The following is a 27104-nucleotide window of genomic DNA, read 5'->3' on the forward strand; positions in this document are numbered from 1 at the left end:
TTGATTTCTTTATTACTTTATTTAGATGTATTCTTTCACTGATTCTTCAAGATGATGTATTTGGTCAGAATGTTTGCCGTTGGATGTGATTTCGCCACATAAGATAAACATATTTCATAAATCTGACCTGCAGGCGCTGAAGTGATGGAAAATGTTATTCATCATAACAGTGTCGTATTTAATAAGAATCACTGATAGCAGTTTTTTGTTGAAATATTTTTTTAATGCTGTTAATAAATGCATTTGTTTTTAAAGTTTTTTTAATATCCATTGCTGGATTTTGTCCACAATTTAGGGAGCGCGTTATCTGCGCCTCACGACAAAAGCCTTTGCCAATCACCTGTTATCCAATTTACTCACTGCGTGCTCGTTTGATTTCTTCAGATTTAGGAAAATGCAAAGACACTGAAGCAGAAATTAGACTTACACAAGTTGGTTGAGTTCAATCACAATTCAAAAATTGAGTTCAAAAAGCTCTGTTTTCAGGAAAGTACAATACAGCGCTGGGCCCTTCAAGAGCGGAAAGTCTCCATTCAGAAAAGGCCAAGTCCAAGGTTGTTAGATCAGTTTTATATTCAGTAGCACATTGTGGGCCGAGATTGATGGGTGATGAGTCTTTGGGGTGGGGCAAGTTCGAAGGAGAGTCTGCTTCCATGGGAGTGGTGCTGGTTATGGGCGATTCGGTGTGTAGGTGGGGGGCTGTTGTGTGTGTGTGGAGGGGGGCTGTTGTCTTCCATCCCGTCTTTCGGCCTTGGCGATCATCTTTGGCCGAGTTCTCGGGTGGGGGCTGTTGTCTTCCCTCCCATCTTTCGGCCTTGGCGATCATCTCGAGTCTTTGGGTGGCTCCTTCTGGCACCTGCTGGTTTTATCTCCACGTGACCTTCCTGTGAACATTCTTCTCCAATCTTGGACATACACTGTTGTACCTCATTCTTTTAATTTTGTCATTTTGTACGAAATTATGTTAGCTTTTGGCTGTGACATCATTAATCTATTGCTTTTCTTTTGATACATCATGTCTTTGCTTATTCTTAGTGTTAGGGTTTTCCAGGTTATCTTTATCGTAGGATTATGTTGGAATGCAACAGGTAATAAATACCTTACCTTGTCCTCCTTATCACAAGGTCGTAAAACATTCCCTGACATGTTTAGACTAGAGGACAAGGGCTTTCTAGCCAGCCTACCCATACCCCCACTCTGTTTCTCTTAATAAATATCCCCTCGCAGGAAGGAGGGTTCAGACTTCATTCCTTGAGCGAGTGAACTCTCCACCTGCAGGTGTCTAAAAGGACTTGCTTGTCTCCCGTGTGGTTCTTGCAAAATATTGTTTGAGTGAGCAAATCTAACATTTTGGTGCCGAAACCCGGGATCTCTCATACCCGCCATCTGGCTGACGGAGGACGACGCGCTGTACACCGTCGACGGGCCAGCGTCCATTAGCCGGACCTGGTAAAGAAAGACCCGGGAAGGAAATTCTTCGCTGGGCCAGCATCTTAGGTCTGCCTTCGTCTGACAGAGGTGGATTGACGGGACCTGGCAGTGCAACGAACCAGGGGACAAGTAAGTTAAAGGCCTGAAGTTGTGTGATTGTGTTGTTTGTGAAACACGTAAAAAGGTAGAAGTGCACAGGAATAAGTACCGTATTTGCCGGTGTACAGGTCGACTCGGTGTATAAGTCGACCCCCTAAAATTCGACGGAAATTTACGATTTTATGATATATCCTTTGTATAAGTCGAGCTCAATTGTTGCATTATATTAAACTTCAAAATTCAATATGCGAAATTTATTGACGAAATGTGTTCAAATTCCGGGAGGCCGTGCGCATGCGGCTGTTTATAAGCACCGCGGAGGAGATCGCGGCCGGCGAGCTCGCGCACGCCGCCCGGCACCAACGGGAGGCCGGAAATAGCTCCAAGCCGAGCGGATCGGCACTTTATAAGCACCGCGGAGGAGATCGCGGCGCCTCATTGGACTTCCAGCGGCCGGCGAGCTCGCGCACCCGCCCGGCACATCCGGGAGGCCGTGCGCACGAGCCAAGTGGCCGAAAATAGCCCCCGCCGAGCGGATCGGCTGTTTATAAGCACCGCGGAGGTGGTCGCGGCGCCTCATTCGACTTCCAGCGGCCGGCGAGCTCGCGCACCCGCCCGGCACATCCGGGAGGCCGTGCGCACGAGCCAAGTGGCCGAAAATAGCCTCGGCTGTTTATAAGCACCGCGGAGGTGGTCGCGGCGCCTCATTCGACTTCCAGCGGCCGGCGAGCTCGCGCACCCGCCCGGCACATCCGGGAGGCCGTGCGCACGAGCCAAGTGGCCGAAAATAGCCCCCGCCGAGCGGATCGGCTGTTTATAAGCACCGCGGAGGTGGTCGCGGCGCCTCATTCGACTTCCAGCGGCCGGCGAGCTCGCGCACCCGCCCGGCACATCCGGGAGGCCGTGCGCACGAGCCAAGTGGCCGAAAATAGCCCCTGCCGAGCGGATCGGCTGTTTATAAGCACCGCGGAGGTGGTCGCGGCACCTCATTCGACTTCCAGCGGGCCGCGCACTCGCGCACGCCGCCCGGTTCAAATTTTCTAAGTGCAACGCACAATGAGATGCATGAGAAACGGCCTTGGTTACCATCACATTTGAAGCGATGAATACGAAGTTAAATTTTATGACTCGGTGTATAAGTCGAGGTCGATTTTTTTCGGTCGATTTTGGATCGAAAAAGGTCGACCAATACACCGGCAAATACGGTAAGTTTTGTGGAAGGAGGGGGTGTTGTAGAGTCCCCCTCTGGATGAGGTGTCTCTTTTGGAGCAGTGGTTCTCAAACTGTTTTAAAATCTCTAACACTTAGTTTAATCATGCTTCCAACCGTATCTTTTCTTTGTTAGGCAAACTATTTCCCTCTGTGCAGAGCGTTCAGTAGTAATCAAAAACTGGCGTCTAGCATTAGTCAAAACATAAGATACAATCAAGTACTGAACGGTCAAGACGACTCTGGCCGTGTCCATGATTCAGAGAAAAAACATCAGGCATGCATTACACAGTTCCTTAAGGGTCATTAAGCTATTTAGGCAATATATCAAAAGTCATTTGTTATTTCAAAGTGCTCAGAAATATATCAGATCATAAAGTTTTAAAAACCTTTCTCATCACCACTTATCAAAAATGTCTAGTTATGTCTTTATTGATTTGGTGTGTAGGTATAATTATATGCTTAAAATGTTTCTTTCATTTATTTAATATGTGAATATACTTGCCTGCTTATGTACTTTATTCAATGAGGTTTGAGCATCTGTTTTTGTAGCTAGGCAGGACTTTTTGTATTTTGACCCCATTTCCTGCACCATGCTTTAGTATCTACGAAAAGTAAAAACCTTTTATGCAATGACCTTTACATGTCATTTATATTACTTCACACAAACACTACATCCATCTGCTCCTGGTTCGCCCCCCCCCGTCAAAATTTAGAACCCAATTCGGCCCGCAAGTCAAAGTTTGCCCACCCCTGTCTGACGCTCCATTTAACTATATGCGAAAATACTTCACTGTTAACTTTAAACAACTACACTATTAAAAATGATCGGTGCCCTAATTGGACGGCAAGAGACCCATTTTTCGTGGTTTGTTTTGCCCAAAGAAACCTAACAAACACACAACATAAATACTGCCGCTGTCTCTCCAATGTGCATGTGTGTAAAAGGTACAAAACAACGTTAATGTGCATTATTTCTAAACCACATGCTAAAAGTAGGCGTGATATTCATGCAGATTGTCTTTCAATCTACAGCTTGGTAACGTTCTTGAAGTTGGTTGCCAGTGGGCGTGATCCATTGGTTTTCACCGCCTAATGGGGGGGCGGGGCCACCTTATGTATTTATACATAAATACTTGCATATGCAAATATTTGCAAATGTGTACATATCATAAATATCCCAATTATAAAAGCCCATATAAGCATGGGCACACCTCTGGGATCGAACCAGATACTCTCAGGGCAAGCGCCCGTGTCACGAACCAGACGGCTATTTCGCCGTGGCAGTACTCCGCCGTCTGCACTCAAATACCGAGCGGATAAGAATGACTTAAAGTGAAGGCGGGGTGACCGTTGAGCTCGCCACGTTTGGCGAGTGGCTCCGTTGCTGCCCTAGAACACCTGAGATCCAGGGTTCGACTCCCCACCACTGTGAAATGTACTGCTATGTACTAACCACATACTGTACTAACCAAACACTGTATTAATCATGCATGTACTAATGCTAATCAAACGTCTCTCCCAGCTACACTAACCACATTGCACTGCGCACTTCTCTTAACAGTAAAAAAAAAAAAAGCAAATGTCTTAGAATTTTAATTGCCGGATTATAAACCGCACCAGCTAAAATTCAGGGATATTACAGTTTTTTTCTTACATAAGCCGCACCGGACTATATGACGCACGTGCACACGAGTTTTTTACAAAGAAAGACAGTACATAGAAAGCCCTTTTAACGTTTTAATAACATACTTGTACATGTCTTTCTAAACATTGCCTGTGACGCAGTAACGCGGAAGTGTGCACGCGAGTTATTAGCAAAGAAAGACTGGACACAAAGTTTTTTTTACAGCTTTAATAACATACCTTAACATTTCTTTCCAAACACTGGCTGTGACGCGGCAGTAATACCGCAGCAACACAGTAATACCGCAGCAACACAGCAGCAACACGGTAGCACAGCACTAACAGGGCTGGTTAAAAAAAAAACATACCGTAAAAGTAAAAAAAGAGCCATCTTCATCTTCTTCCTGTGCACTGACACCATCGAAGTCTTCCTCAGTGTCTGATTGGAATAGCGTTAGATATCCTTCGCCTCACGCTTTCTCAATCTCTTTCGTCGTCGCTTTTATGCATTTCTTCGAGTGTGATGAGGGTCTGTTCATGCTAATCGTATTCATGCACGAAGCGCTAAATTACATCACACTAGCGAGCGACACGTATAGCTTAAAAGCGGCATCATATGCATTTCTTTTGTCCCCCATAATGACGGTTTGTGTATAAAAGCTTCCTTTCAGTAATGTCCGTCTTGATCTCGTTCTGTCTCTTCTTTGTGTGAGTGCGGGTGTGTACGTGATGCACGAGACGATCAAAACATAAACTAGCACGTCTACTTCGGCGCATTATCTCTTCGTCTGTCTTGCTCTTGCTTCCTGCTAGAGCGCCCCCTGAAGACCGGAGGCCGTAAAAATCCATAAGTACGCTCCAGAGTAGACACGTCATCAACATCAACTGCCTTTGGCTTAAAAGCGGCATCATATGCATTTCTTTCGCCCCCATGATGATGGTTTGTGTATAAAGGCTTCCTTTCAGTAATGTCCGTCTTGATCGCGTTCTGCGTGATGCGCGAAATGTAAACAAACTAGCACATCATCTTCGGCACATTTCTTTTTCGCCTGTCTCGCTCTTGCTTCCTGCTAGAGCGCCCCCTGGATATGGTTGGAAGTATGATTAAACTAAGAATATAATGACGTAAGCAAAGACATGGAGTATCAAAAGAACAAAAACATGGTAAGTGGTGAGAACAAACTTTGCATAGTCAAGGAACATTAATAAATTGATGATGCCACAGCCAAAAGCTCACATAATTCCATACAAAATGACAAAATTGAAAGAATGGATGAGGTGCGACAGTGTTATGTGCAAGAATGGAGGAGAATGTTTACAGGAAGGTCACTTGGAGATGAAACCAGCAGGTGCCAGAGGGAGACAGTCAACAAACCGGCCAAAGATGATCGTCAAGGCTGAAAGACGGAAAGGAGAACAACAGCCCCCACACACATCGAATCGCCCATAATCAGCACCCAACCCCACGGAACCAGCTCTCACCGAACCAGCACCCACTCCCATGGAATCAAAATCTCCTGCAAACTTGCCACACCCCCTGACTCATCACCCATCAAACTCGGCCCACACTGGCATGTGCAACTGACTAAAAGCTGACCAAAGAACCTTGAACGTTGCCCTTTTTCAGAATGGAGACTTTCTGCTCTTAAGAATTGTCGCCAAAACGGCCCAGCGCTGTAGTGTACTTTCCTGGAAACAGAGCTTTCTGAACAAGAATTGTGATTGAACTCAACCAACCTGTGTAAGTCTAAGTTCTGCTTCAGTGTCTTAACATTTTCCTAAATCTGAAGAAATCAAATGAGCACGCAGTGAGTAAATTGAAAAACAGGTGACTGGCAATGGCTTTTGCCGTGAGGCGCAGATAGCGCGCTCCCTAAATTGTGGACAAAATCCAACACCTCCACAAATCTTGCTTTTCGCTTTGTATACAAGAAAGCCGCAGTGGTCATTTTACGGCAACAACAAAAAAAAGCCAATGTAAACAGAAATTGTGTACATATTAGTGTAATACAGACACGAACTAAACTGTCAGTTTCGGCGAATTAAATTGGTAGTTACGAGCGTTCCATTTAGCTGCAGCATCGTATGTATAGCACGAATGACGCCATTATGGTCAAATAAAACGTGCTCAATATTACTCCTCGGCAATTCAAGTACACAAGCCGGGACATTTTCTTATACGCCGTATACTTGGAGCATCGTACCTGCAGCAGGAGCTGCGCCATTATGACAGAATAAAGCCAATTAACATCTAACAAAAAGCCTCAAAATTACTCATCGGTAGTTTATATTCGCAACGCAAGTGCAAAAGTCGCGACCTTTTCTTATCCAAACGCAACCTACCTCGAGTCCAAAGACGATCCAAGTTTGCGGTCCAAAATCGGCGGAGTGGATCTCAGTTGTCCGAAGAGTGGGCGGAAACCGGAAGTAAAAAATGTTCGCAAACGTTTTTTAGGTAAAAGTTTTTCACATATCGACCTTGAGTAGACCAATACTAAAAGTGAACGAGTATTTGGAGCCCAAAGGTTTGGTTTTGATACGAATTTGCAACAATCTGTTTGGCAAAAAGCACATTCAAAAGTTTGCATGATAACGTCAAATAAAACACCAGTCAATATTCAACAGAACCAAGAAACGCGGCCAATTTGTCAAACAAACATTTGCATTCAACCCTCCAGCAAAAACCACCACGTGGGAAAAAAAAAAAAAAAAAAAGAGCTGGCCAGCATTAAAAAAAAAAAAAAAAAACATCTGAAATAATGGCACAAAAAACAAAGAGCCCATCAAAGTGAACTGTGACGTTACTGTGCTTTGCTCAAACGGTGTAGCGGTCCTCAAGTGTGAAAATCCTGCAACAAGCAAAAAGGCATCGTGAGAAACGGCCGCAAACGACAAACATTAGCTCGTGTGCACACCTACCTGCGGAGTGGACATGCAAGAGGACAGCATTTTGCTTTACATGTAATTAATGACGCTTTTCGTGCACACCTGTCTTCAATTGACCTAGGGGCCTGACGTCATGTCCGCCAATCCGTGGCAACCTTCTCCTGCTTGTGCAACGGCGCTATGCACACGAGCGCCACCAGGTGACCTGTTATGGTAGCTGCTAATTTAATACATGCTGAAGGCAGGAAGTACAAACAAAAATTCTGAAGATGCCTTCATACAAAAGAGGGGAAAAAACGTTAATTTTACGCTGGGTTACATACAAGTGAATTGGGGCACTGCTATCTTGTGGTAGCTTGGCGTCATTACATAACCGCTTCATAAACTAAAGTCAAAAGCTTGTATGTTTAATATCGTACGACGTCCGCATTTATTTAATTCTGCTTATGTGATGATATTTTAAATTAAATAATTGTACAGTAAAATAATCCTATGTTTAAGTTCTAATAACCATATTATAACTGAATTGAAATGACCTTTACATTAAAGAAAGGGCAATGATGAAAAGGAAATTGTCATGTTCATTTTACGCTGAGTTACATACAAGTGAATTGCGGCACTGCCATTTGTGGTGGCTTGGCGTCATTACATGAACCGCTTCATAAACTATAAAGTCAAAAGCTTGTATGTTGAATATCGTACGTATTTATTTAATTCTGCTTATCCGAACCTGGCGGGACACCATGAATTGACTTTTACATATAATTCTTTATTACTTACATTTACAAATGAGGACTTAAATCACTTTATGGCAGCTCCCATATATTAAAAAAAATGCTCCAATCTGGCTGCTCAACTATCTAACCAGACAAGTAGAGAGATGAGGCCTTGTCTGAATAGGAAAAGAAAGTCATTAGGCAGCAGCTGTCTCCACAATCTTGGAGGAAAGGAAGATTGGATATAATTTGCATTTGATACATGCAAATGAAGCTTTTTAAAGAGTAGGTGCAGCCACTTAAATTGAATGACTGTGTTAGCCTATCAATCAAGATTGATCATATTAAATCTATTATGCCTGTGGTAGAAAATCTTTTCATGGAGTAACAAACAAGCTGCTGAGACTCATTTTCTAAATGAATATTAAGGTTATCCACTATAATTATTTTATTAACACTAATTGGCAAGCTGGATGAAAAAAATTAAAAAGCCAGAAAAAGGATAGAATTACACGGCTTAACTTCATTACTGTGTAATGTGCTCTGCGTCACATTGTATTACATCTTTTTTAGTCCTGAATGTGCATGCGGTTAAAATCTGTCGGCATAGCAACACAAATCAGCATTTAATACTTTTTATGTCCACGCGAGGACTCTCCTGCACTGTTAATGCAGCCTATTGTCACTTCAGAAGGCGGAAGAAACCGCCGAAACATGTTAGGTAATGGACCTAAAACAATTTGTTTGATATAAAAGAAACTAGTGAAGTGATTAGAAAGCAAAAACAAGATGAACTTAGTACAGCCAGCCTATTGTCATTGCTCTTGTGTTCTTTTGGATTGCGGTGAGATGGAGCAGATGAATTTGAGCGTACCATTAACAGGACCATGGACAGCACCATGGACATGTTGCCATTATCAAACATATTCACACATATGTACAATAGATTTATCAATATTTCGTTTTTGGACCATCAGTAGGCTTTTTTTTCTTCATAATAATAATATTTATTAATAATAGTGAAGAAGAGCAGTCCATGCATTGTTTCATGATAAAATGATAAAGCCACAGAATTCTGCATGTGCGTGTATGTTTGTGTGAATGTGTACGCTGGCGTGAATAGGCAAATAGTGGCAATCATAGTGATGATGTTTCAGGAAGCTAGTGACTTCAGGGGCCCTCATATGACCAGAGGCCCATCTGTTACACTAGTTGTTCTTCATCTCATTAGACCTCTGTGAGGGCACCATAACCCCAGTTGCCACGCTGTACTGGTCAAGGCGTGTGTGCACGAGTGTGATTGTGTGTACTCATACTTCAGCAGTTGCCCAGCAGTCCACTCTCTTGCGCGAAATTGAGTAGGAAGCCTTGTGGCCCGTGTGTGAATAAAACCTGTTTAATTTTTTTCTCTCTAGGGAATGACACACATTGGAGCGCACTTGGACTGCTCTTTGTCATTGGCCCTTTGCTTATTTTTCTATGGAAATAGTCACAGCGGACTACACGTGCTCATTTATTTTTCCGCATGGAATATGCACCCTCAATATAAATGATTTTATGCCATGCAGTTCATATGATTAAAAAAAGATTCAAATGGACAATTCTTACTAAGACCTTTCTTAATTCAGTAGCTTCCAAATGACATTGTTGAATAGACAATATGTCACGCTCATTTTGTTTCTGGCATTTAAATTCGTTCATTGCATCACCTGCTAGTTTGACTGGATTTGCACTTTTTTTTCAGATGTTCTATTTTAAAAATGCGTAAACATTTTCTTTCTACAATCAATCAACATTGGAATGTTGGGGTAGACTCCTACCCTCTTCACACAGGTTAGTCAAGTTAAACAATGTTGACGCTCATAGAAAGGTCACAAATAAACGGCACAATTTGAGACCTGTGATTACAATTCATTTTTTAACTTATAATGAAATGTTTGTCTTCGTAGCAGGACAAAGAAACACAGGAGTGGCTCTGGAGGTCTAAAACCTGTTTGGCAAAGACAAAACACCATTGATAGTTAATTTTGGTGTGCAAGTTTTGCTGATTGGCCTTAAATTACGCAATTAATTTTGTAAACATACAAAATGTTACGGAAACTCATTTTAAGCGGTATGTGACATGTACTTTCTGGCGCAAGACTTTCAAGTCAAAGGATTGCTCGTCATCGTCGCCCACAGAAGCCAAACTTGCAAGTCCAAAGGTAACTTCACACAATTTGACATATTTTTTCAAACTTAACTTGCTTTGTTAAGATCTACATTTTTTGTTTCAATACACTCAAATAAACATAAAGCCCTTTTTATTTATTCAAAATTTTAAGTATTTTTTTCATTTTTGCAGAGATGGTATTTGATCTTTACTCGTTCCTCCTTTGTGGGATCGGTGGGGTGTTGACCCAATCGAAAATCTCTTGTTGATTTAAATATATTTATTTATTGCTGTCTTCTGTAGTCTGATTTTCATAAATGTGCTTCTTCACAGTTGAATGAAGTCTGTAATTTCGAAGGTTGGTACAATAACTGCCTCAATGATACTTTATATTTTTGTTGCGTCTGAATTTCATAACATTTTAGTGAATTATCTTGTGTTTTTTTTTCTTTCAACAAACAATCTCCAGATAGCATCTGTCCTAATGGCTGGATTCAGTTTGACTATCGCTGTTACTTCTACCACGCTCGTGAAAGGACGTTTTTAGATGCAGAGGTATAAACAACTTTATGTAATTCTGTCAGTGTGTTATCTTGAAAAATATCTAATGACTCAAATGAGTGAAATAATTATTTTTTTTACTCTTTTTTTTCAGAGCGTCTGCAACGTTCTCGTCTCCATCCGCAGTTCCTTTGAAAATGATTTTGTTCTTGATCTGCTTCGGAACGGTGGTAACGATAACGTAGCCTGGATTGGACTCCATGATAAAATTTTGGTAAAGCATCGGCCGGTACAAAATTTGCAAATAATTCATGTCTCTTGTCTTGTAATCTTTTTGTAATATTATGACTCATTAAAATATGACTGACTCCCAGGATGAGGACTACATATGGACTGATGGCACCATTGTGTGTTTCACTGCTTTTCATCTACAACCTGATGTCAATGGACCCTGTGTACAGATTTTTTCAATTGGTACGTAAAATCCGTGATTAATGTTTGCAATGAAAATAATTCTGTTAAAATAAAAATTCACATTTAAACATGTTTTTTACAGAGGGATTTTGGGTGGATGCACTTTGCACTGCGATGGCCCCTTTTGTTTGCAGCCAAGATATTAACTGTGGCTTCAAGTGTGATGGCGGAAATGGTTTCAGCCGTGGTTTTGGCCATCGTGGCTCTGGTGGCCGCTGATAATCTGTCAATTCACCATACTGTCTTCTGTCGCAATGTATTTCCTTAATCCCGATGATGCAATGATAAAATATCAAATTCTAGTTTGGTCTTTTTGTTGTTTGTCAACTATTTTTTTTTTTTCCATTTTCATATTTGGTCCATTTTTGGTTTGCATGATTCCTATTTTTTTTCCCATCTCAGAGACACGCACAACAAACTCACCTATTCGCCGGCACATTCGCACATTTGTTTCTTCACCTTTTATTCTAGAATATGCACACGTGGAAAAAAGATGAGGACAACGTGAGCATACGCCAGGTGAACAAGCGGTGCTCCACAAATCACACAGCCAAAAGAAGCGCTGACCAGCGGCACAAACGGGCCCCGGGCACATCAGACACAAACAGCGCCAGCCTGAGACGAGCAGCACACATTTAGAGGTACCAAGAAAGATTTTTAGTGGCGCCGAGCATGCACGCGGGCGGTCGAGAGCAGAGCAGGGCAGGGCTGAAAAATGTGCCTTGGAAAAAATGTGCATATGGGCTTAAATGTGAAAGGCTTCCTTCAAATTTCTTCCCCAGTTGGTTCCCATGTAAACTTTCCCATTTGAAGCATCTTAAATTGTAATTACCCGCTTGCATTGATGATGGTTTAACAGTCGACGTCAGGAGACTTGGCCAAGTCAACTTTGGTTTCCTATGACAGACCGACGGACGGACAATCCCCCTCCCCCCACCCCCCAGCGAGGCAGCCAAGTGAGCTTATGGCTTTGGGAGAACGCGGGAGTGGCTCACTCACGACGCTCGTTGAAGAATGATTCCAAACGTAACGTACCTTACGGAGCGGCGCTTTGGAGGGGCTAGAGCGTGCTGCTGAGAATTTCCGACACTTGGGCGTTGGTCTGGTCGTCCGAGTCGGCGTCTTGTCCGGCCGCCCCTTCCGACCTTGCCACGCCCTCATCTGTGAAGATCCTGCGCACGTGGGGTCTCTGCTCTCGAGGGCGCCCCTTGCGGCTCGCCAGGTCGCAGTCCATGCGGCTCGCGTAGGTGGCGCCCTGCGACGGCGGTGGCGGGAGGTCCGGCTCGCGCTGCTTGGTGTAGACGCCCTCAGATAACGAGCCCGTTTCCTGGCTGTGTCCCCTCAGCCAGCGCTGGGGCCCGCTGAAATACTGGCCCCGGTGGCTTCTGGAGAGCAGCTTGCGCTTGGAGGGGGGGTTGGGGACGTTGCCTTCCCGCTGGCTCCTGGACAGCGGGGGGGACGGCGACCTGCGGGGGAGCCGGGCAAGGGGCGGGGACTGGGGCGAAGCCCGGGCAAAAGCGGCCAAGTCTTTGCACTGCGAGGGCGAGCATGGGAGGAAGGCCGCCACCGCCGCCGCATCTTTGGACTCGACTGGGCCTGGCGACGGGGGTAGCTCGTTCACAGCCAGGGCACTGCACCTGGACAAGCAAAAATGAGCAATGAGCTGGGCCATTTGTCATCTGGCTGGAATATTGTCTGGCGTGATTTGAGTTGGATTCAAGCAGTGCGGGACGCTAACCTGAGCTCCAGGATGTGCAGCACGTCAGGGGCGCTCCCCCCCAGCGAGCGCAGGGCCTGCGAGGAGAGCGGCTCCGCCTCCCGGGGGCTCAGGGCGTCGCTGGAGTCGTAGTCGCTGTCGGTGGGCAGGAAGACCTCGGATGAAGCGTCTTCATCCCAGCCCGGCGGCGAGTCTGCAAAAGCCACAGAACACTCGTCCGTCCATCCGTCCAACAAGAATCTCAGAAGATGCCGCTGCTAACCGCTCCTGCATGGCTCGGGCGAGGGCAGGTAGTCCATGGCGGAGGAGGTGGAGTCGGTCTTGCGCTGGCCACCGGCGTGTCTCTCCGTGGCGGGGGCGGCGTCCACCAGGCAGGTGATGGGCACGCCGCCACAGGGCTGCTTGTAGCGAGCGGACTGCAGCGCCTCTGTCAGCCAGCGCAGGTCCCGCCGGCTCTCGTCCAGCTGCTGCCAAAGAAAATTACGGTGAACTCGGCGTGAGCGGCCGCACCCCGTGTGCCCGTCCAGCCGAGGCGGCTACCTGGATGTAGTCGAGAATGAGCCCATGGCGGCGCTTGGCGGCAGTCACCTCGTCATCTGTGATGGCCTCCCGCAGCGCCTGCTGGGCGATGAGGGCGTCCAGGTCCAGCACAGTGGACAGGCGGCAGTACAAGCTGATCAACTTCTCCTTGTAGCTGCAGAAGTGCGCTGAGGACATGCCGACACGTTGGCGGCCGCGAGTGAGCCAAACCAAATCCTGCCACTACTCAACGCTGACTCGGCGGCACTTACCCAGCTCAAACATCTGCAGTGGCAGGTGCAGGAATCCAGCCAGCGGCGTGTAGGGGTTGGGCTGGCCGGGGGCCGAGCAGACGTCGTCGGCGGGCGGCAGCAGCAGCAGGAAGCAGACGCCATGGCCCGCCTCCACCACTTCTTGACTGTATAGGCGGAAGTGGCAGGCCTGCCCGCAAAAAAGGCCGCGTTGGCGCGCCACCCCAAGTGCCGGCGAGCGAGCGGACTGGCGTACCTGCTGCACGCTGAGGTTGAGGTTCTTGAGCAGGGACTTGATGGCTGTCTGGAGCTCGTAGTAGAGGATCGGCGCGTGGCTTTCGGGCCCGGGCCGGGCCTCCTCGCCGCAGTCGTCGCCGCCGGTGGCCGAGAGCGTGCGGATCCAATCCCACTCCTCCCTGGAGACGGCATCCATCCGTCCAGTCGTTCGGTCCCAGCCACATTTGACAGGTCACGAGAAGAGAGTCAGGGAAGCGGCACGATGGGCTAGTGGCTTGCTTGCCCGCCCTGCAGTTGTCATTCCATTTCTTGTCTATACATTTGTGCGCTCCCTTCTTTTCCTCCCTCCTTGCTTACTGCCTTCGCTCGCCTCTCTTTGCGTCTAAACTTCCTTCCTGGCATCCTGAAGTGACAAACGTGACAAGATCTCCAGACGGAGCCCGGAAAGCCGGCGCCAGCCCGAGACCCACCTGGACACGTTGGCGTTTTCCCGCACGCGAACATGACATAGCACATTGGGGGTCTGCTGGGAGACCAGGACCCGGATCTGATCCACCGAGCTGCTGAGCTTCAGGTAGCCCAGGTAGAGGCCCGGCGCCAGGCGCTGGCTGCAGCGGCGCTGGTACGCCACGATGTCCTACAACGGGGAGGACAAAAAAAAAGGGGCAATGTCTCCCGCCGCCGCCGCCATCGCATGGGAGGCCAACGTGCTCACCTGCAGCGTGATGACAAGGATGTCGAGGGCGTAAGGTTCCTCGGGCGTGGACAGGGACTTGCGCTGACTCTGCACTTTGGCCACCGGCACCCATTTGCCGCTGAGAAGCGAGTGCTGGCCGTCGGCGTCGCGCGCCGTCACCAGCAGCACGTTGCCGTGGCGATCCTTGATGGGCTCATAGTGGACGCGGCCCAGGTCGTGCGTGCCCAGCAGGTTCTGCAGCTGCCCGGCGGCGCTCAGCATCTTGTGGCGCGCCTGCAGCGTGGACGAGGCCGACGCCCCCGGTGCGCTCTGACGGAGCCAGCGCACGTCCTCCCACATGCACGACAGCTGCGATGCAAGCGAGCCTTTGGTCAAAGCACGGAGGGAGGCGACGGGCAAAAGATAGCCGCAAAGCACTACTTGTGCCTTAGCGCAACTCTGGGGGGGCGAGTCATACATTTAGCGCCGGGCGCAAGGCTGACCTTGGTGAACCACAGGAAGTCCTGCATCAGGGAGCTGCCGTACGAGTCGTCCACCTCCACGATGGGGATCTGCTCCTCGGCCGTCACCAGCAGTTTATCTTTGTGGTAGAAGATGGCCGCCAAGTAGATGCCCCTGAAGTAGCCCCAAATAAGCCTTGCGCTCCACCGCCAGATGAACTTCCCGATAAAGCGCAACGTCAGCGGAATTACTGATCGTTTTGGTGGTGAGCATCAAAATGCTCAGGCCTTCCCGCCCGCTTGTGCTCGATCTTTTATAAAAGGGCAAAGCAAACCTTTTCAGTGTCTTCACAAACTTGTTGGAGGAGTTGAAAAGATGTTTGAGGCTTCTGGACACTGACTGCTTCCTGCTGGAGTTCTGCATCTTAGAAGCATCTGTGGCACAAATGCAAGCCCAGAACATCTTCAGCAAAATTCACTTTCTGCATGCTTGGAAATGCTTCGGGCAAGCGCGAACCGGTGCTGACTGGCGCTTATCCGAACGCTGGCTCACCTCCGCAGCAGTCGTGCGCGTGCGTGGCTCGGACTTGCTGTAGGAGGCGCTCCATGGCTTCCGTGTGGCCGCGCCGCCCGGGCTCCTGCCCGTCGCTCTCTCGCCAGTCTGATGTCAAGAGAAGGAAAGGAAGAACAAATGTCAAATGGCTTGATGGAGAAAACCATCAGCTCAGTCTTGTGCGCCTTTAGTGGCTCTCCGTCCCCTTTCCATCTGTTCCACTTGGACATTAGTGGAGTGCAATAACAGACGCACTATGGCCCTCTCGGCACACACGTGAGCAGGCGCGTAGGAGAGCGCAGACGCAGGTGGAACTCGGTGGCTCGGGGACGTACTGGAAGGAGCGGCAGACGGCGGCAAGGAGCAGGCGGGCGGCCCCCAGCCCTTCATGTTGCAGGCCGACACTCGCACAAAGTACAGGCGACCCTGCGGCGGGACCATGGCAAATGCTCAGCGCCTGGACGGGGCCAGAGGCGGACAGGCAGGTAGGGTCTCCGGCCTTAAAACGGCTCTGTACCGTGGTGAGGCCGCTGATGGTGCATTTCAAGCTCTGCAGGTTCTCCAGCAGCATCTCTCCGGCCAGCAGGGAGAAATCCTTCAAGCAGCTCCACTCCACTGCAGACAGACGCACGCACGCACGCACGCACACACACGTAATTGGTTCATTTGTCCTTTGATTTGAAATCAATAGTCCCCAGCGACAATGGCGATGAGGTCGTTAACCTTGCGATTACTCTGCTGCGGGCAACTAAATGCCAGCGAGCGTCAACAGACACTCTTGTTCGTAAAGCGCCACCCGTGACCGCTCATATTGCTGGTGTTGCGCAAGACGCCCCCCAGCCTACCTTTGTACTTGGTGATGACAGTGGGTCGGAGCTGCTGCGGTTCCCGGAAGGTGACGGTCAGCGTGGAGCTGCTGCTGACGCTCAGACGGACCAAAGTGGGCGCCTCGGGGGGGCCTGCGCGCAACGCAAGCACGCTTGAGCCTCCGCCCAGCATCTTTGAACATGCATGCGAGCGTGCGGGTCTCACGTGCGTGCCGCAACGCGCCGCTCATGCGCTGGTAGAGCTGGCGCCTCCGCTCCCAGGCCCTCAGCTGCTTGTCGTCCGGCGCTTCGGCGGCGCGGCGCTCCGCCTCGGCCTCCAGAGCCGCCAGGTGGACCTGGCGCCTCTCGGCGCTCACAGCTGTAAGCACACGGGCTGGCTCAGTCGGGCATCGTTGCCATACCCGCTTTGCCACGGCTTTTGAACTGACCGTGCGGCCCCTCCCTGGCGCCGGCCTTGAGCAGCAACTTTGCCACGTGCGCGTTGTCGCTCATGACAGCCACGTCGAGCAGCGTCAGGCCCCGGGCATCGGGTGCGTTGAGCTCCAGCTCCTCGACCGTTAGGCGGCACAGGAGAAGGCGGACCGTGTCCAGGTCCTGCTGCTCCACCGCCTCAAAGAGGCACTCACTGCCGCCCTGCATGGCCTGCACACAGCGGCCGGCGTGATTTGGTGTGGCGTGATTATCCTTGCCGGCCTCCCACATCACGTCAGATGAGCGTCCGAATTGCCGTTGGATTATTTGGAGCGCCGACTGACTTGATTGCTATTTGCGAAACGTTGAGCCGTTGCTTAGAAACAAAATGATTTCTTTTGTTACCAAGCACGTAACTTAGCCAATCGGAGAAGTGAAATGAGGCTAAAGAAAAAGACAAGCGCTGCCGTTTGAACTTGAGGCTTTTGGGCCGTTCCGGGGAAGACGAGCCCCAGACGCGAGCTGGAGGGCATGGCAAAAGGCCGGGCGGGCTGCAAGTGGCTCACCGAGGCCTTGCGAAGGCGATCCGTCTTGCCCAAGAAGGCGGAGTCTTCGAAGGATGACGTGCTTCCTCGCAGCTTCTCTGACAGGTTGCGGTAGAGGCGCTTGGCAGCGTTGGGGGAGGCCGGCTCGCCCGGGACCTTCTTGCCTTGGGACAGCTGCAAGTTCTGCATCTGCTGGGTCATCGCGGCCGGCAGGCGTCTGCAGGCAGGGAGGGGAGGGCGGCCAGCTCAGACGCCAACGGGCAAGCCAATTGCAAACCAAGCAACGCTGCGAGCTCATCCCAACGTTCACATCCGCACGAGACGACGCAAGTCTGGTTGAAGCGCCGCTGCCGCTGGTAACCGTGGCAACAGTGGCGGACGGCTTGGCAGTGAACGCCCAGCGCGCATTTGACAAACAACTGACACGTGGCGGCGGCGGAGCGTTTAAGTGTTAGCCGCCTGAGCTCATCCGAGTGACAGCGCCTGCTCTCGACTCAAAAGCTGCGCTCAAGTCAACGTCGCCAGTCATCCGTTGATCTCGGCGGAGGGCTCACCTGTCCAGGCTGAGCGAGGTGTGTGGGATTCTTGTATAGAACTCCAGGTCCTGGATCAGAACATCTCCTGCCGCCGCGCGCCGGTTCCACCTCTGAGCCAGTCGCGAGAGCTTGCCGTCCGACCTGCCGACAAACGCAGACAAACAGCCGGCCGGCTTGAGATGAGATGAGCAAGTTGAGCACAGACACATTGCAGACTTGCAGGCAGCACAAAGACATTTCTTTTCAATCTCATGACTTTTTGGGAACCGACGTCAGCACAGCGGCGGCGAGCATACTCACGGCGGAGAATTTCTAAGGCGGCGAGTCAAGCTCCCGAGCGGACTGCCGGCGCATCTCGGCACGTCGCGCAGATGTGGCACCCTCCGCCGTGCCACGCGTGGGCGGGCGCATGCACACTGCCGACAACGGCCGCAAACCACAGCAGAGGCCAAGACGGGCGTGATGAGTGGCGCGCAAGCGAGTGAGTGTGCATTGAGGGGGAGCAGAAGCAGAGGACAAGAGTCGAGCAGGAGGAGGCGGGGGAAGAGGAAACGTGTGCTCTGTTGCTGAAGAGCGAGATGAAGCGCACCCAGCGGACCAAACAAACAGGAAAAAAAAGGAGGTCAATTCCAGAGGAGCATTGGCCTCAGGTCAGAAAAATCTGACTGACCAGAGGCGTCAAATTAATTGAGATGCCGTTCATCCCTTCCACCCTGATGAGCGAGGGCAGTGGTCATTTTTGGGACATTGCTGCTTGATGCTCATGGAAAGTTGTCAACTTTGGGATGGCCAAGAGCCAACGCAATGGCGCGTCTCCAAAGTCAAAGCGGACTGCAACAATGCAGGTTCCTGCCCCTGCTACAGAGGACATCAAGCACTAACGGCAGCACTAACAGCAGCGCTAACAGCAGCGCTAACGGCAGTGCTCAGCGCTAACATCAGCGCAAATGGCTGCGCAAACAGCAGCGCCAGCTGATTGGCTGCGCAGTTTCCATGACTCCCATTGAAAGTAACAGGTGAACACCGGGGGGATGAACTCCCTGAGCAGCATTATGTGAAAATAAAATCCAGAAAGATGCTGCAAATGCCACATCACCGTGGAGTCGCATTCCATCATTTCTTTGCTTTTTGTGCTCTTAGTTGCCGTGCATCTTGACATCGCAATTGACTACGACTCACCATTCTGTCGGAAAGCCAAAGACACCACTTGCATGAGTGCGTGCGTGCACGTTCGCCTTCTGAACCGGCACCTTTGGGAGCGCGACAAAATTACTCACATCAATCAAAGGTGGCAGCGGTTGCAGCATTAGCGCTTGCCAAGGTGTTGGACCAAGCCGCGCCGACACCATTTGGAGCCGCCTTTCCCACTTCGGCAAGTCAACAGCGGTGGCAAATTCAAATTTTGGAGCGCCGGCCTTCAAAACAGTATGCGGCCTTTTCGGGTCGTGCTGATCAAGATCCCGTCTCGCGGTTGTTGATTCATCACTCGGCTCCGGGCGGGGCGGAAAGACAAAGCGGTAGCCAACGCGATAAAAGGAGCAAAGCGGCGGCACTGTACTTAGCGTTGCAGCCATCGCCATGGTAACAAGTAGCCAGAGGCTTGAAAGGACTTAATCAAAAGACCAAGGTTGCCAATGCGGCAACTGTCAAGCGGCCAAAGGAAAAGAAACAAAGCTGTACTGCAAAAACTCATGGACACTTAAGGGATGCTTCATTAGGGACACCAAGAGTCCAATCATTCAGTCCGGAGGCCGCAACTTACTTTTTTCTGGGGTCGAATCTACTCGGCGTTCCCAGGCTCTGCGGAAGGCACACAAGAGAGAAAGACGGCTTCAGAAGCATGTTCACAGTTGCTGGTTTTGATAAATTTGATAACAATTTTGCATCGGCCAAAGCGGCCGATGCCAGCCATACAGGTCAAACGGCGCTCCATGTCACAAAGGTGAGGAGGAGCTGAAGCTTTGGGGGATTTTCCAGGCGGCCTGTATATGCGTGCGTGCATGTGTGCTTGGGAGCTCCGTGTCAGCGCGCTACCTGCGTTGCCGGGAAATGCATGACACGCCGCGACGGCAGCTTGCGTTGCTAACCGGGTTGCCTTCTAAAACGTGCGCTCAAGTGAAAACCATGTCAAGTGCAGGCCACGCTCAAAAACAAAGCTACAGTGTGTAATTTTTGATTTTGAAGCTCTGTTAGCTCTTACATCATGACACACGCCTAAGATGCGCTTTTGGGCAATTCCACACAGTTTATCTTCAAGCGCTGGTGGGTGGTACGACGGCTGCAATTACGGCCTTGCTAATTGCAGCTTGTAGTGTTTGGCAGCATGGTAGGCGCACCACATCCACAACATGCTTTGCTTACCATTGTCAAAAATGTGACGCAGCCAAAGGAAAGAAAAAGACCGCACTCGCCAGACAAGACCACGCGGCTCATTTCATCCCCAATTTCGGAAGGTACGACAAAGCTAACATGTGCCTTTGGTTGCCTGGCAACGGCCGCCAAACACCCCAACGGCCTTCTGGCCCATAGTGAACACGAGACTTTGAGCCTCCCGATTGGCCAACAGGCCACTCTGCCTGGTTGGTGCTTCCAAATCTAACACAAGGCCTCTGTGCGTTCAGCTGGTGACTCACGTGGATGTTGCGCAGCTGCTTCAGGTGTCGTCGCTCGGCACCGGCTGGCCGCAGCAGTCGCTCGTCCGCCGACAGCGTTTTCCTGACGGCCGCCCGCTCAGCAACCCCACCCCCCCGGACCGGGCGCCGGCCCCTCACTGCTTGGGCCGGGCCGTCCTCCTCCTCTTCATCAGGCTCAGATGACAGCAGGGAACCTGGACAGGGGAAACCGGAGATGGCCGGTGTCACTCGACGCGCTCCGAATGAAATGAAACTGATCTTGTTCGACTTGACAACAACTGCTGGGCTCGGGAATTCATTCCAAATCAATCGTGGCCCTGCGCAGAAAAGTTGGAGCAACCTATAAGAAACGAGTTGGACATTTTACCTTCAATTCGATTTCCACTCTGAAGCTCAAACGCTCACCCGATCTGTCAGATTTCAATGGGAGGCTTGTCTCCCTCTGCTGGACAGATGAGTTACCAAAAAACCCACCAGCACAACCGTTCTTTAGGGAATAGGTTTTAAGCTGAACTTAATGTCTTCTTTTTCCCAGAAAAAAATGTAAACAACAAAACAAGTTGTTTTTTTTTTTTTTTGGGGGGGGGGGGGGGCGCAATGGCTGAATTAAGGCCGCAAATCTCACAGACTTCTCAAATGTAATTGCCGGATGCAGACCCAATTGTCCCGCAGACGATGGGCCGCACTTTGTCCACTCCCGACCAGAACGGAAAAGAGATTCTTGGCACAAGTTTTGCCAAAGATGCACAACAGGAAACTCATTAACGTTCCGACGACGGGTGGTGCTGACGAGCGCCGTGAGCGACACAGGAAGTCTCTGAGCGTGCATGTTTGGACTCAACATTCTTCACTTGTCCACACATCCGCTTTGACCTTCAGCCCCATTGAGACGCTAACACGACCCCCCCCCTCCTTCCCATCCCGCAAGACGGGCATTTGGATAAGCAAACCGAGACGGTTCCTCACTGAAAGATGAAGAATCAGGATTCAACAACTAGGATGCTGATTTGACCCACCTGCGGACTTCCAGCGAAGACCTCCGGGACCGGCGGCCAGACGGCGGCGCTTCCCGATGCTGACGGCGGCGGCGGGCGTGGACGAGAGGACAGGCGGCGACATCGGGTAGGGTGTCTCTTGGCCCGTGGCGGCGGCCCTCTCAGCCGTCCTGCTGGAAAGTCAGTCAGTTGCTTCATTGCGCTGTATGTTGTTGAGATCCGACACGGAGTTGTGTCCATTATTACGTCCGTTATGTCGATGATGCTCTGTCGTAACCTGTCGATTGGGACTGTGAAGGGGATCAAAGTTTGCGAGCGCATCTTAGTCCTGAGGCATTCGTGCCTCAATGTCAACTCTTCACATCAGCGAGCGTTTGGGGGAGTCCCGTTTTTTTTCTTTGGCTGAATTCTGAGCCCAAACTGGAGATAAAATGCCACGAAGGAGGGAAACTCCAGCCGTGTTTTTTTTGCGGGTCAGATCGCCATTTGGATGCGGCCTCAAAATATTGGCTGGCCAAGCGGTTGCGAAAAAAAGCGTCACGCCTTCCTACCTGGCATCCGACACCGAGTAGCTGCGACTTCGCCACGAGCGCCGCTCACAACTGCCCTTTTGTTTCCTGCGCAGGACAAAGTTCAGCAGCTCGCTCCGAGTCAACATGACAGACGGCGCTGTTATCAAGTGGGAAGGCGGAACCAACTGCATGGGAAACGAGACCTTGGGAAGATGGTGGCGGCAATGGCGGCGCTTATCAACCCATCAGCTCTTTGTGGCAGCCTGAAAAGAAAAGGCAACCAGAGCAGGCGCCATCGCCACCGCCTGGATCCCGCTAAATATATTCACGTAGGTCAACGGGTCAAGAACACCCCGCGTGCTCAAACTAACAACTAATAGAAATGTTTCAAGTTGGCCGGGCCGGACCGAGGAACGTAGCGGGCGTCATGACATGTCAGTCGTGTGACCCAGTCTGCCAGATTTCACGTCACCTTTGATCTTTTTTTTTTTTTTACCTGTGAGCAGACGAGGGCGAAGGGGCCCGGGCGGAGTCCAAGAGTCTGGGCAGCAGCAGCGAGGAGGGCATGCACAGCCACGTCTCCAGGTCCGACAGCTTGGAGCAGCTCAGCATCTCCAGAACGCTGCTCGACAGACGACAAGTTTGGTCGAGCCACACCACGGAAAGCGCCCGCGACACCAACGTACCTCTCCTCTCCCGCCGCCTGGATGTCGTCGTCATCTTTGTCGTCGGCCGCTCGGAAGACGCAGGCGATGCGGGAGTCTCGCAAGGACGACAGCGGGCGGCGACTCTCAGAATCCACCGACATCTTGGTCCATATCTGCATGCACAAGAAGAGCAGCGGGGAGCCGGCGCTGGGTCGGTCGCTTCTTAGCATGACAAGTGATTGACGCTTCAGGAAGAAACTAATTTGATCAATATATGACGTCATATGTGATTGTTACTTTTTGCCCCGCGGTTGGCTGGCAACCAGTTCCTCACCTGCACCTAAGACTGCTGGACTAAGCTCCAGCACGCCCGAGAACCTCGAGAGAAGTGCTTCGAAAGATGAATGAATGAAAAAAAATCAGCACAAAAAAAAAACGTCTTTGTATCTCCGATTCAAAACATGTGTTGACGAGCGGAGTTAACGACACGTGCGGTGCGGCATGAGACGTCCCACGTGGAATGACGTGTACCGGCGTGCAGTGACGAACTTGGCAAGACTGACGGTCAAGACAAGCTGACTTTAGCTGGTTTTTTTCTTGGTGTCGTTTCAACGTCACCGCGCAACTCCGCGTGCAGTTGCCACTCGCGCACTTTCGTCAACCGTAAACTGGCGTGTGACGTCAGGACGCCAAACGACGTACGAGGAGCCAGTCAGGGCTCCAAGATAAACTTTCAAAACGTCTTGCAACATAAATCCTGTCGAACGTTTCTGAGAAATTTGGAGCGAGCTAGCGGTTCGAAGCCGAGCGGTTCGGCTTGGAAAGAGCTGACGCTGCTGCTTGTATCGTTCCTTACCGTCCTGCAGCGGCGTCCTTTAGTCGGCGTCCTCTATGCGGCTTGCCTGGCTGCTCTTCCCGGGGCTCCAACATCTGCTCGGGCTGGGCTGTGGCCTGCTAACGTGTCTTTTGTCCTGCCTGCTCCGAGTAAAACATCCCCAAAATTACGGAGCAGGCTCACATTTCATTGCGGTATCTCCGCCGCACGAAGGCTTGCCTGGCCCAGGACGTCCCAGTTGGGCCAACAACATCTGGGGGCCCGGCCCGCGATGATCCCGCCCACAAGGCGGCCAAGCCAAGCGCACTCTTCGGGCTCTTGGCCAGCCGCGGAAACCGCCGCCGAACACAAGTCAAACGGCCCAAAGTGGCTCCTTGTGTCGGACGCTTGCTGCAAGAGTTCAAGTCCAAGTGAGCTGGAGCAATGGAGGGGGGAACGACAAAAAGACACTTGCGAGGGGAAAGACGGGTGTACTTGGAGGTGCAAGGACACTTGGCGGAGAGCTGGGGAAAAGTGGCATGGAAAAAAAATGAGCAAAGTAAAAAAAGAAATGAGAGGAGGGATTGCTTTGAAGCTGAAATGAGGAGTGGGCGGGGGAAACCGGCTTCAGCCCAACAGATCAAATCTGACAGGAAACACGTGCGCGTGCGCAAATAACTTCATGTCCAGTCATTACTGCTCCCATTCAAATTCTTTAATTCTTATTCGTGCGTCCGGGCTGTGCTGCCATTCAGATTCCCGATTATTGTTTGAACACGCAATAACGACGAGGCCCCACTCCAAGTGCATAGGTGGGCGTCAAGTCCAAATGTAGGATTGCGCACCTTGCGTGTAGTACTGCCACTGGCCATGCAGGCAGCACTGAGCAAAGAGCAAAAACAAACAAACATGGAAACTGGTTCTTCCCACACAGCAGGTAGCAGCAGCTGTTCGAAGTTTTATGCTAATTTTTTTGGCCCAAACCAGAGGGCAGTGGTACAAAAAAAAAAAAAAGTGGGTCTTGGGCTTGCTGCATGGCTGCATGCCATGTATACGTCCTCTCGTCCGAGTCCACCGTGCGGGCCGTGACGTCACAAAGCCTGTCCGACTCGTGGATGCCAAGTCTTTGGGTGCCGTCAAACCCTTTGTTACGGTCCACTTTATTCCTTACTGCGTGGGGGCCGCCGGTCCATATAGAAATCAGAGCTGAGTGCGTCCGGGCGTGGTCTCTCCTTCCTTGCATGCTCTCGACCATCTCTTGAGCTCAGGTCGTCCATCTTAAGCACCCCAGAGTTAGTTGTTTATTTATTTGAGGATGTTTGTGGCGGTACAAAGCCGGCAGCTGTCCGAGAACGATCGCAGACTTTTGGCGATGCAGGCCCTGTGCAGGACCCCCGACCAGGTGGCTTCCTTCCTCCCGGTGCTGGTGGAGTCCCCGCCGTTGCTGCCTCCTGCTCCGCCACCTGCTGCTGCTGCTCGTGGGCCGGCCTCGCTTCCTCCTCCCTCCGCCGCCGCCTCCTCTTCCACGCGCAGGCCCGCCGCCCGCTGGAGCGCCAAACCGCGCACCGGCCCGCAGATTCAGTAAACGCAACAAAAACATCATCATGATGAGAATGCTTTGTGCATGCGTGCGCGCGCAAATCCGTTTAAGGCCAAAATAGTGGACGGAATTGTCTGTGCGCGTTAGAGTAAAACGATTGGAGAGGCCAACTCTTTATTGAAGCAACACTTGGTCAACGACTTGAGGGCAAAGGAAACTAGTAGGATATGAAGTGCTTGACTTGAACTCAAGTTTTTGCGCAGGAACGTGACGTCATCAGTGAAGCTGGGCTGCGATCTGGATCTGGAGTTCATCGCTCGGAACTCGTGGAACGTGCAGCACCTCTCAACGGTAGCACAAAGATTAGCAGGATTTTTTTGTTTTTCGTAACAAGCTTCCACAGGTGGCCAAAAACCTGACGTTTCACAAGAAAGGTTAATGTCAAATGTCAATGTCAAAAGGCTAACTGGGCTAATGAGAACTTGTGCCCAGCAACTGTGTTGACTTTTGACGACGTTTCGCTGGCTTGTCATTGAGCTTCGGCTTCCTGCTGTGCGGCAGGTCTTCAAGTCGCTCGTCATGAAGATCCGCAAGCCGCAGACCACGGCCAGGATCTTCCAGTCGGGAATCCTTTTCTGCACAGGAGCCAAGAGGTCCGTGCGGGCCGGCGTGCGTGTCCGTCTGTCTGTCCGTTGGCGATGGGCTGAATCAGGGCCTTTTGTTGACTTGCAGCGAGGACGAATCTCGGGTGGCTGCCAGGAAGTTTGCCTTCAAAATCCTGAAACTGGGCTACCCGGTACGCTTCCTGGACTTCAAGGTGCTCAACATCGGCGGCACATGCAAAACGTTCCCCATCAATCTGGAGGATCTCTTCTCGGCCAACCAGGATCACTGCAGGTCAGCTCGAGGCCTCCTCACCGCACCATCAAACAGCAGTCGGCTAGCTTAATGCTAACACGTAACGGGTCTGCTAATGAAAGGGAGCATTTGGGCAGCTTTTGGCGTTGCTTCGGTGCTTACGTGCTCCGTTTGGATCGTTTCTTTGTGTTTGCCCAGTTACGAACCGGAGCTGTTTCCCGCTCTGCAGTACAACTTCCGGCCCGGCATGACGGCGTCCATCTTTTCCTCCGGCTCCGTCTCACTGGTCGGTAAGTCAATCGGGTCACAGCGAAGAGCTTTGAGTGTCATCGAGAGCTGGAAACTCGTGACGGCTATGATCTCAAAAGCGGGCCAGGAGAAACGCTACCTAGCGCTTTACGAGAATAACAAATGTGGCTGGCCCGGCCGACCCGAGCGCTCACCACATTTCCCGTTTCACGCGGTAGGGGCTAAAACGGAGGACGAATTCTACCGAGCCTTTGGAACCCTGGACGCCATCCTGAAAAACTTCCGGAGGACATGAATAAACCACCCCTCCCATTTGCGACAGTCGCCTGCGTTCTTAGTGTTAATGTACCATTTGCCATGGCACCGTCGCTTATGCCTACCCTGAAATAAAAGCATATAATATATCCACAGCATTACATCATATATCATGATGCCACTTAACTGAACATCTGTCACACCGACGCTCAAACCGGAGCAATCTTTGATTGAGCAAAAAAAAATTTATTTTTTAGCTCGAATGATCATCAACAATTACAAGTTGCATTGTGATTGTTGATATGCGCCTGCTGTCTTCTTGTTAAGATGTAATTCTTGTTAAGATGTAATAAAGTGCAAAAAGTAAAAAAAATAAAATAAAGATAAGTGTCTTTTGTACTACCGCCACTAGATAGCGCCAGAGTTTAGCAAATCAACTTTGGACACTTCAACCTCAAGGAGTAAAAAAAGGTGTCCTTTGTACAACTACCACTAGATGACGCTAGAGACCGACGACGCGGTCCGGAAAGGCAAGCTGCACACTTAACGCAAGACGTGCACACGATTCGTAGCGGCAAAATTGCCATCAAAGTCAAGTCAAAGCGGAAAATATGGTATTGTTTTTCTTATAATAAAACAATTAAATTTGTTTTTGGCTTCATTGACTCATTCCAAACTGCCACTTGATGATTTTACATGGCCATTTGATGGAACTCTTTTGGTTCAGTACATAAATCCAGCTTTAGATGAGGTGACCCCTGTACTCACCCCTGA

The 27104-nt window shown here is 50.3% G+C and overlaps 3 protein-coding genes across 20 annotated transcripts; 2 read left to right on the top strand and 1 right to left on the bottom strand.

The window, feature by feature from the left end:
* ankfn1a (ankyrin repeat and fibronectin type III domain containing 1a) lies at positions 1-26100 on the bottom strand. 18 transcript variants are annotated; one of them, XR_015853948.1, is made up of 28 exons: positions 22654-22810; positions 22464-22589; positions 22171-22230; positions 22007-22072; positions 21477-21628; positions 20461-20777; positions 19590-19627; positions 17846-17968; positions 17313-17508; positions 16764-16977; positions 16541-16693; positions 16354-16467; positions 16026-16123; positions 15844-15934; positions 15509-15616; positions 15291-15390; positions 14998-15130; positions 14534-14863; positions 14289-14455; positions 13838-13997; positions 13603-13771; positions 13352-13518; positions 13074-13278; positions 12833-13004; positions 12130-12731; positions 7285-9957; positions 6709-7214; positions 1-1533 (listed from the first exon to the last, which is right to left on the bottom strand). XR_015853948.1 is itself a non-coding variant. In XM_088359460.1 (28 exons), exons 4-28 carry the CDS (start codon positions 22773-22775, stop codon positions 12155-12157), a joined length of 4158 nt encoding a protein of 1385 aa, XP_088215586.1. In that variant the 5' UTR covers positions 22776-22787; positions 23471-23589; positions 23669-25935; positions 26033-26100; the 3' UTR covers positions 11729-12154. The 18 variants fall into 18 exon arrangements, 13 of the variants coding, with proteins under 13 accessions (XP_088215586.1, XP_088215584.1, XP_088215585.1 ...); XR_015853946.1 differs by having other exon boundaries at positions 1-856; positions 1380-1533; positions 6709-9957; XR_015853947.1 differs by having other exon boundaries at positions 1-859; positions 1380-1533; positions 6709-9957.
* On the top strand, positions 4472-11396 carry LOC148382235 (snaclec CHH-B subunit beta-like). Its single transcript, XM_088359468.1, has 6 exons — positions 4472-10383; positions 10463-10477; positions 10589-10674; positions 10775-10894; positions 10995-11094; positions 11177-11396. Exons 1-6 carry the CDS (start codon positions 10314-10316, stop codon positions 11311-11313), a joined length of 528 nt encoding a protein of 175 aa, XP_088215594.1. The 5' UTR covers positions 4472-10313; the 3' UTR covers positions 11314-11396.
* LOC148382236 (uncharacterized) lies at positions 24447-26979 on the top strand. Its single transcript, XM_088359467.1, has 6 exons — positions 24447-25009; positions 25232-25319; positions 25530-25621; positions 25701-25865; positions 26025-26116; positions 26294-26979. Exons 1-6 carry the CDS (start codon positions 24744-24746, stop codon positions 26368-26370), a joined length of 780 nt encoding a protein of 259 aa, XP_088215593.1. The 5' UTR covers positions 24447-24743; the 3' UTR covers positions 26371-26979.
* Positions 26980-27104: the final 125 nt, after the last annotated feature.

Source organism: Syngnathus floridae, chromosome 18 (genome assembly GCF_059516105.1).
Source record: "Syngnathus floridae isolate MCC-2025c chromosome 18, RoL_Sflo_1.0, whole genome shotgun sequence".
NCBI lineage: Eukaryota > Metazoa > Chordata > Actinopteri > Syngnathiformes > Syngnathidae > Syngnathus > Syngnathus floridae.

Coding starts and splice junctions, on each gene's coding strand:
- LOC148382235 (XM_088359468.1), top strand. CDS start 10,314: ATGGTATTTGATCTTTACTCGTTCCTCCTTTGTGGGATCGGTGGGGTG. Junction 10,675..10,774: donor GGACGTTTTTAGATGCAGAG/GTATAAACAACT, acceptor CTTTTTTTTCAG/AGCGTCTGCAACGTTCTCGT. Junction 11,095..11,176: donor TGTACAGATTTTTTCAATTG/GTACGTAAAATC, acceptor TGTTTTTTACAG/AGGGATTTTGGGTGGATGCA.
- LOC148382236 (XM_088359467.1), top strand. CDS start 24,744: ATGTTTGTGGCGGTACAAAGCCGGCAGCTGTCCGAGAACGATCGCAGA. Junction 25,010..25,231: donor CGCACCGGCCCGCAGATTCA/GTAAACGCAACA, acceptor GTTTTTGCGCAG/GAACGTGACGTCATCAGTGA. Junction 26,117..26,293: donor CGGCTCCGTCTCACTGGTCG/GTAAGTCAATCG, acceptor TTCACGCGGTAG/GGGCTAAAACGGAGGACGAA.
- ankfn1a (XM_088359453.1), bottom strand. CDS start 22,793: ATGCAGATATGGACCAAGATGTCGGTGGATTCTGAGAGTCGCCGCCCG. Junction 22,231..22,463: donor TCGCCCTCGTCTGCTCACAG/GTAAAAAAAAAA, acceptor TTTTCTTTTCAG/GCTGCCACAAAGAGCTGATG. Junction 16,978..17,312: donor ATCGCCTTCGCAAGGCCTCG/GTGAGCCACTTG, acceptor CGCTGTGTGCAG/GCCATGCAGGGCGGCAGTGA.